Source organism: Paramormyrops kingsleyae, chromosome 4 (genome assembly GCF_048594095.1).
Source record: "Paramormyrops kingsleyae isolate MSU_618 chromosome 4, PKINGS_0.4, whole genome shotgun sequence".
Classification (NCBI taxonomy): domain Eukaryota; kingdom Metazoa; phylum Chordata; class Actinopteri; order Osteoglossiformes; family Mormyridae; genus Paramormyrops; species Paramormyrops kingsleyae.
The window spans coordinates 30,766,723-30,776,516 of NC_132800.1; the positions used below are offsets into that span (position 1 = coordinate 30,766,723).

At 40.8% G+C, this 9,794-nt stretch overlaps 1 protein-coding gene across 1 annotated transcript; it reads right to left on the reverse strand.

The window, feature by feature from the left end:
• Positions 1 to 2,568: 2,568 nt before the first annotated feature.
• LOC111833138 (signaling lymphocytic activation molecule-like) lies at positions 2,569 to 6,756 on the reverse strand. Its single transcript, XM_072711138.1, has 7 exons — positions 6,751 to 6,756; positions 6,301 to 6,564; positions 5,273 to 5,377; positions 5,047 to 5,111; positions 4,471 to 4,542; positions 3,848 to 3,919; positions 2,569 to 2,931 (listed from the first exon to the last, which is right to left on the reverse strand). Exons 2-7 carry the CDS (start codon positions 6,542 to 6,544, stop codon positions 2,845 to 2,847), a joined length of 645 nt encoding a protein of 214 aa, XP_072567239.1. The 5' UTR covers positions 6,545 to 6,564; positions 6,751 to 6,756; the 3' UTR covers positions 2,569 to 2,844.
• Positions 6,757 to 9,794: the final 3,038 nt, after the last annotated feature.

Consider the following 9,794-nt stretch of genomic DNA (forward strand, 5'->3'; position numbering starts at 1 on the left):
ACGCATACACAAAAGAATTGTAAATTGTTTCGAAATCAAAACCCATTTTAAATAAGATAAAATGAAACTGGAATTAATGCCTTGACAGAGATACTGCAGCCTTTTAAATGATCATTTCCTAATCATTGTAAAATGACACATCATTACTTACCATCATATACACACATTACATCTCGATGGATGCAGTGATAAACATCTGTGTCTATAGGGTATCTCACCCTGACCCTGATATCAGACACTGTTTGCTTCTTCAAGGCTAAATCTCACAAGGAGAAAAATCCAGTGAACAATGAAGTTACAGACTTTATGGGTAACTATGTGCATGAATAGTTTTCCATTTTCGTGTCTGCAGCCTCTCTAAACACTGAGAATACTGAGGTATTTCCAACCTTTGGCAAACTACACTATATTGCCAAAAGTATTGGGACACCCCTCCAAATCATTGAATTCAAGCGTTCCAATCACTTCCATAACCACAGGTGTATAAAATCACACACCTAGGCACCTAGTGCTTCTACAAACATTTACGAAAGAATGGGTTGCTCTCAGGAGCTCAGTGAATTCAAGTGTGGTATCATGATAGGATGCCACCTGTGCAAGAAGTCCATTCGTGAAATTTCCTTGCTACTAAATATTCCACGGTCAACTGTTAGTGGTATTATAACAAAGAGGAAGCAATAAGGAACAACAGCAACTCAGCCACAAAGTGGTCGGCCACGTAAAATCACAGAGCGGGGACAACGCATACTGAGGTGCACAGTGTGCAGTAATCACCAATTGTCAGCAGAGTCAATGGCTACAGACCTACAAACTTCGTGTGGCCTTCAGATTAGCTCAAGAACAGTGCATAGAGAACTGTATGGAATGGGTTTCCATGGTCGAGCAGCTGCATCCAAGCCTTACATCATCAAGTGCAGTGAAAAGTGTCCGATGCAGTGGTGTAAAGCACACTGCCACTGGACCCTAGAGCAGTGGAGATGTGTTCTCTGGAGTGACGAATCACGCTTCTCCATCTGGCAATCCAGTGGACTAGTCTGGGTTTGCCGGTTGCCAGGAGAACGGTACTTGCCTGACTGCATTATGCCAAGTGTAAAGTTTGATGGAGGGGGGATTATGGTGTGGGGCTGTTTTTCAGGGGTTGGGCTTCACCCCTTAGTGAAAGGAACTCTTAATGCTGCAGCATTTGAAGCCATTTTGGACAATTTCATGCTCCCAACTTTGCGGGAACGGTTTGAGGATGGCGAGTCTGGTGTGGAGGATCTTGACTGGCCTGCACAGAGCCCTGACCTGAACCCAACAGAACACCATTGGGATGAATTAGAGCGGAGACTGTGAGCCAGACCTTCTCATCCAACATCAGGGTCTGACCTCACAAATGCTCTCCCGGAAGAATGGTCTAAAATTCCCATAAACACTCCTAAACCTTGTGGACAGCCTTCCCAGAAGAGTTGAAGCTGTTATAGCTGCAAAGGTTGGGTCAACTCCATATTAAAGCCTGTGTATTAAGAATGGGATGTGATTAAAGTTCATGTGTGTGTAAAGGCAGGTGGCCCAATACATTTGGCAATATAGTGTACATGAAGACTGAAGTATTGTTGTACATTCCATTCGGGGGACTTGCTGGTAGCTAATTTTTTAAGGTCACCAAGATGTATTTTTTTATCCACCTACACTCTCAGAAAACGGTAAAAAAAAATGTACCTTTGCTGTCACTGGAGCTGCACCTTGCGGTCTGCCAATTGTACCCACAGCTGTAGGTAATTGTACCTTTTAAGGTACAGAAATGGACTCCGAGGAACATTTATGTACCTTTGATGGTACATTAATGTTGTTTGTATGTTTGGGATGTTCCTCAGAGTCCATTTCTGTACCTTAAAAGGTACAATTACAAGGGTACAGCCCCAGTGAGAAGCACATTTTTACCCTTATTTTCTGAGAGGTCACTGTGGTTAAGTTACTTCTTCCTTGACTAAGTACATAATTACGGACATTTTATTTTGTCTGATTCATATAAGCACAACAGCAGATCAGTCCCATTTACAGGTAGGCTTTGCAATTTTATTTCATTTTAAAAACTAATGAGAATGACAAATTAACTAAAATATACACTCATCTTTTACTACTGCAAAATATTTATATTCAGGGGTGGACATAACGGGTACGCAAGTACGCATTCACCTTTAGAAGCGCTGTGTGGCAACCGATTAACAGCGCAAATATATACGTATTTTATGTGCATTATCGCCGATATAACAAGAAATTACCATGCATTTTAACCTCTATACTGCAAATGAAGTACGAAATAACACGATAATTTTCATATCGGCGCAAATGCACATAAAATACGTACGTATTTGCGCCGTTACAACAATCGATTGCCGTACGTATCCCTGCTTATATTACAACGATGGCCATCTATAGTGCGCCCTACAGAAACGGTTAAAAACCCGGTAATTACCATTTTTCAAGAAAAAAAAGTATTACACTGATTTTGAAACATAATAAGGCATTGGTGAAAGTCTAGATGATCCCGTTTAAAAATGAGCCCTGTTCCCATTTCAAAATAACTCACAGTCACCGTGCGTTTCTCCCTTTAAATCTGTTTAATGTATCACTTATCCCATAATTGTCTTCAAGTGCAATTCGGCAGCCGCAAAATATGCCGATGTTGATGCATTTATATAAAACAAAGCAGCTGAAACAGAAGGCAATGGGAGCTCGTAGAGGTTGTTGGTTCGAATCCTGTAAAATTGCCTGGAGTGAATATAAAATTCTGGCTGGCAAAAGGATCAGCAAAGGAAGTGAATGTAAATACAGTGCTGACTGTCAGTGGAGAGATCTTTTCTAATGAAGCTGGGTTACTGCAGCTGGTGGGGCGCCGTGGACAAATTTCACAGTTTCATATACTGTTGAATTTCCAGAAGGGAAGACCTGTTTCAGAGAAGAGGAAACAGGTGTTTAGAGACAGTTACACAAGAGCAGCGAGGTGCGGCGATGGAAAATGTCTGCTCAGCCTTTCAGATATGAGGTTTCAAATGAATAAATCTAGATAACAAAATTGTGCACACCTGAGAAAAAGAAGACAGATCTTCATATTCGTATTTCTTTTTTATGTATATTTCAAATTAGTTTGGTGTTTGAGCAGCGGATAAATCAGGAGATCTGTGCTATCCGAGATATTTATATGTAAATATTAAACGTAAAGGTTCAATATAAATGTCAAATGTAAATATAAATGTTAAACGTAAATGTTAAATGTAAATATAAATTAATAGATTTATTAATAGAATATAATAGAGTTTACATTTAGAGTCTACGTTTAAAATGTACTTTTAAGATATATATATATATATATATATTTATCCTCCTGAGACCCGACCTGGTCATTTATGTCCATTGTAGTGGACATTGTATTTTTTCATTTAGTTTTTCACGGATGTTAGGAAACATATTTATTGCTGTTGTGCACTAAAGAGGACATGCTGCGAAATTAAAAATAAAAATAAATTTGAAAAAATTTAATTGTAAGATGTCTTATTTCCTCCAAAGACAAATAAGCTACAATTGAAAGACACTTTTTTCCTTGGGTCTCAGGAAGATATATATATATATATATTTAACATTTATATTGAACATTTACATTTAATATTTACATATAAACATATTATTTATATTTCCTAATAGTAAGTAATTTTTCAAATATTATACATACCAAAAAGTTGCGATGATCCTTAATACTGTTTATTTCTAGCTAAATGTAATAAAAGTGCACTAAATGTTGAAAAAGTGGCAAGTAAAAAAGTGCTTTAGTGACTTTACAAACGGTGCACAATAGTTTTTCACTTACCAGTGTGCTTCTCAAAGCGTCATAACAGGTGGATACATCTCCAGATGGTGAATCCTGTCTAAGGCAAATGTCCTGGATACAAAGAACCTACGATAAGCTACACCAGCATCACGAAAGAGCAACATTAGATCTACTACAGGAAAATGTGGAAGCTCTGAAATAAAGAAATAATACCATATTTCTGCATGTGATATTTGTCAATTAATACATCAAACCTCCTTATAATCCTACCATTTCTGTTTAATTTCCATGTTATTAGATATGTGTGTACTCTGTGATGAACTTCCAATGAATCTGTGATGTTGTAAATCAGTCTCAGTTGAATTAATCTGTTATAAACTGAACTTTGAGCTATTTCAACTTAAGTGTGAACATGCACAACACTGAATAGGTTAAGCAGGGCAGAAGCCCACCATTGATGTTATTTTTGCACTTATCAGAGGCACATTGACATAGTCTGAGGCCTCTGGGCTATTTGAGTTGCAGAGGCTCCCCCACTACTGGAGGGGTGACGATGACAGAACTCGACCCCAGGGTCAGCTGGGGGAGGGGGTGGCGACGATAAAAGATGGGATGGGGTCAGGCAGATGTCTGGAGATTTGTACGTGCTGTGTTTCACTTACAGGTGTGCTTCTCACATCTTCATAGAAGGTGGAAACATCATCAGATGGTGAAGCCTGTCTAGAGCGCATGTCCTGGATACAAAGAACACACATTATTTTAGGCCAGAGTTATAAAAGAGCAGCGTTAGAATTCCATCGGAATGTATGCATGGTTACTTTTCTTCTTACACTGAACGAAAATGCAAGTGAACAGTAACACGACAAAAAACAAACACAAATTTCTTCTGTTCTCCAAAAGGTTACTAATATCTTGTTAGATGGGTAGATGAACACCGCTTCTGTAGCCACACCACTCCACAGGAGCACCCCAACCATTCCATGTATCCATTTAATTTCACCACCAGCTCACTTACGTAACATAATTAGTGCGGTATTGATTAGCCAAGAATAGCATGGTGACAGTCAATAAGGATATATAAGTAATGGTTGGGGGTATGTTCCCTTTGCATTGGAATAATTGTGCCCAATTCATTTTCTTTTAATTTGTACATATCATTGTCCTTCTCAGTTCTCTGAATACTGAACGCTAAAATCCAAAAGTACATTATTTACTGCCAAAGCGGTCACTCTCCTCACCCGCGTCCTCCTCTCTCTGACATGCGGCTTGTTGGCTTCAGCATACACTGTGTTTTCTTTGGTCACTGCCAGGGGAGATGTAAGAATGTCTGATCACACAATCACTGCTCTATGAATCATAGCTCTATGTGATACATAACAGACGTGTTCAGCTAGACCCACCCATATGTTACTGTGATTTCATTTAGCCTGCAGGTCCTGCCCTGTTCCCATTTCCCCCTCATACCTTTCCTCTTGGCTCTGACTTGGATGATGCGTCCTATGATCACCAATACCAGCACAAACAGAGCTCCAATGCCAGCAAGCGCATATATTCTGGTATCCAGGGAAACTATAATAACATGATAACATAAAAGGCAACAGTTAATCACATAGGATAGTTTTTTATTCAAACTTATGTTATGAATAAACTTATGACAATTTATGTAGGTCCACACTGCAGAAATCTACATTAATTGGTTATTTATTAACAGAAATTGTCATATTTAATGTTGTATTTAGGAACGAATGTAATAAATGTTTCTTTATCCTCATAGTCAGGGGTTAATGTGGGCCGGAACAATCTGGAACATCGGTCATGCACCTTTGTTTAATAAATAAATACATATGATTGGTAGTTTCAGACATCATAATGTAAATTGGGTTTAAAATGTTTTCGTGATAAATTCAGATATTAAACCCCCCCATCCCCTAAACAGAGACTTTTGTAAACACTCAGACAGCTGTATACTTCTGACAGCTTGATTTTAGCACTGTGGTTGAGTGGACACAGAGATTTTTTAAAAGGTAAACTCTAAAAGCGCTCTGATTGGTCTCTGCTCATCACATGGCCCATTCCTGATTTGATCCCAGTGGTCACACCATCTCATTGTCTAACTGAGTCTTGGTGACCCCAAAGGAGCCATGAACAGGTCAAATAAAATATAGATAAAAGGCTGTGTCCCATTTTGATCGAGAGCGACCCCCCCAATAACTAACAAATAACTGAAAAAATTACTTGTTCATCCTAGATTGTTTTGGAGTGGTGGTGTATTTCATCTGAAATTATGTGTGAAGTTTAATCTACGAGCTTTTTGCATCTCCTCTGCTGATTTAGCTTGAAGGTCACAGTTCTGCTTTGTGGTGGGAAGGTGACACCAAAGTGGCCGGGAGCTTCAGAAGTCCCCGGTTGAGGTGACCCAGGGACTTGGCACCAGGGACCAGTTTCCGGAACTTCTGTGTGAAAGCACCTCATGATTCTCCCCTTAAGCTTACCGTGTGTCTGACAGGAGGAGACCTGCAGGCTTGCGGTCTGGGAGCTGACAGGGTTGGAGGCCGTGCAGGAATAGAGCTCCTCTCCAGCCGTGGGAGTCACCACCAGGGTCTCCTTCCCCTCCGTATCAGGGATCTTCTTACGGTCCTTAGCCCAGGAGAGCTCCACCACGCTGCCTTTCACCGTGCAGCTCAGAGTCACGGTACAGGTGCTGTTGTCTGGGCTGTAGCTCACCCGCGAGTTCATCTCCACGGACACGATTCTGTCTGTTCACACCACCAACAGAGACATGAACAGATTCTCCAAGCATCATGCCACAATCGCTAATGTACCAGCCCTGTTTTCATTGTTCATAGATATATTAATATACAGTATATTCAGCTAGCAAACCTATCCCTGCTCATAGACACACACAGGACAGTTAGATGTGGGATTATGTGACATTTTCTTACCATAAACATTAAGTTTTATCACATGTTTCTCCTGTGGCGATAGTGGTGGGAGGGATTCAAAGGTATATTCTCCGCTGTCATTTTTTATCAGAGGGTTGATGGTTAGAGATCCGTGTTTCTCACTCAGGGTGAGTCTCCCTTCATAGGCTTGGTTATAAATAGTTATACTTCCGTTAAACCTTTGCATGATAATAATGTCACTCTTCACCCACTGCAGATTTGTTACCCGGATCGAGTCATTTGTCCCTGACAGAACAGCTGATTCCCCAACAGCACCATTCACGACTCGCCAACACTGTCCAGTGGGCAACTTCAGGAACACTTCAGAAAAAAAGCAGCCATTATGACATAGTAGAAACTGGAACATAACTTACAGGTAAAGCAAAGCTGACTAAACAGTAGAAATTTTATTATACATCCCCTTAAAGGAAGCTACATTCACACTTAAAAAATGGATGAAAAAAAACTTAAGCATTTTATAATGGTTTAAATATTCAATGCATGAAGCACCAAACAGCCTGAAGTGAACAGAAAAAAATCTGTACGTGTAATAATATAGACATAAGCATGGACCCAAAATATCACTTCAGGATTTTCCACAAGAGCCCTAAACACCATTATGAACAACATAAATATCACCTCAGCTTAGTCATACATCTTGGTGAAATTTACTTTTTTTAACACTGTAAACATCTCTGTGCTAAGAGTGAAAAGAGATGAAATTGAAAAGGAGGAAGACTTACCCAATGATAACGTCGATATCAAGAGAGAACGACGAAGGAAACAGCGGACAAGTAAGGAGGACATTTTGCACACAACACAAAGGTCGTTTCCTTATAAGGACTAGACATTGACTCTTTCCACCACTGTGATCTTGTTCTCTGTGAGTTAGGTTGTCTGTTTGCTGCAGTGAGGTGTTTGGACAGGATGTGGTGTTGACACTTCAGCCATCTAGCTCTTCTTAAACTATATCAATGTACAGTGAAAATACAGCTGAATATTTAAAAGACAACAAAGATGGATTTGAATTACATGCAATTAAACCAAGAGCCTATTTTTCTTGTTTGATCAGAGCTGTACTTCAGCAAATTTAACTCAAACTAAAACTATTAAAATGTCCCTCCCTGGGTAGGGCTGTTTTTTCTTTTCTCAGACTGAAACCGGGTTGGAATGAATATGCACGTATACAATAATAATAATAATAAATTTAATTTATAATGCACTTTACATTTTACAAAGAAGATCTCAAAGTGCATACAGACAGTGAGAGAATATCACAATAAAAACAACAGTAAAAGAGGAAAAAAAAAAAAAAACATTTAGTTAAGTAGTCATTAAAAACATTGGTTAAAAAGAGATGTTTTCAGGTTTTTTTTAAAACATGTAACAATCTGTGGAGCCCTCAGATGTAGAGGAAGGGCGTTCCACAGCCGTGGGGCAGCACTGGAAAAGGCCCTATCTCCAGTGTTACGGGAACGAGTCCTGGGAGGGAGGAGAAGGTGTGTGTTGGTGGAGCGGAGAGTGCGTGGGTGACAGTGCGGAGTGAGGAGTTCTGTTAAATATACAGGCGCATCACCATGCAGACATTGGAAGGTAAGCAAGGAAATTTTGTAGGTGATCCGTGCAGTAACGGGAAGCCAGTGAAGGGACCGGAGCACGGGAGTGATGTGCTCATGTTTCCTTACTCTCATCAGGACCCTGGCAGCGCAGTTCTGAACATACTGAAGTTTTTGTATGTTTTTTCCAGGAATCCCGATGAGAAGCGCATTACAATAGTCCAGTCTGGAGGAGATAAAGGCATGCACCAGTTTTTCTGCATCAGAAAGGGAGAGTGTAGGCCGGAGTTTAGCAATATTTCTAAGATGGAAAAAGGAGATTTTGCAAATGTGCTTGATATGGTTTTCAAAAGTAAGTTGAGGGTCAAAAATAACACCAAGATTGGTGACTGTTTTCGAAAGAGAGATGTTCTGACCGGAGAAAGAGATAGTGACGATTTTTTGGTGTTGAATTTGGTGTGGAGTGCCAATTTGAATCACTTCAGTTTTTGAGCTGTTAAGATGAAAGAAATTTTGCTCCATCCATGCCTTTATCTTATCCAGACAGGCGGTGAGTGTGGGTGGAGTGAAGGGCGTAGATATCGAAGGGGCTGATGAAGTGAAAGGGGCCTCAGACGCATTGCTACCCAGCTTCAGGTAGAGCTGAGTATCATCGGCGTAGCAGTGGAATGAGACCCTGCAGCTGGTAATGATGCGCCCAAGTGGAGCCATGTACAGATTAAAAAGAATGGGCCCCAATACTGATCCCTGAGGAACACCACAAATGACAGGATGGCTCAATGATTTAGCATGTCCAATGGAGACAAACTCAGATCTGCCCGTAAGGTATGACTTAAACCAACCCAGGGCAACGCCAGTGAACCCTGCAAGGTATCGTAAACGGTGGAGGAGAATGTCATGATCAACTGTATCGAAGGCTGCTTACAGATCTAGAAGGACGAAGAGAGAGGAGGAGCCACGGTCTGCAGTGATCAATAGGTCATTTGTGACCCGGATCAAAGCTGTTTCGGGTGCTGTGTGCCGAGTGGAAGCCAGATTGAAATTTGTCCAAAATTTTGTTGTCGTGTAGATGTCTTTGAAGATGAACTGAGACCACTTTTTCCCAGAACTTTCGAAAGGAAGGGGAGATTGGAAATGGGTCTGTAATTTGCCAGGTCTTGAGGGTCCAGGTTAGGCTTTTTAAGGTGGGGTTTGATTATGGCTGATTTCAGAGTGGAGGGAACATAACCTGACTGGAGGGACTGGTTGATGATGGTAGTAATTAGGGGGCCGAGGGAGGCCATATTTGCCTTCACTAGGACTGTTGGGAAGGGGTCAAGGGCGCATGTAGAGGGTTTCATAGCCCTAACAGCGGCCTCAACCTCCTTCACACAGACCTGAGGAAAAGACCAGAAGAGGGAAGGGTTCCCTAGAAGTGTGTCGACACCAGTAGTGTGAGCAGAGAGGGGAGTTGCAAGTGAAGAGCGGATTCTTAGGATCTTATTTTGA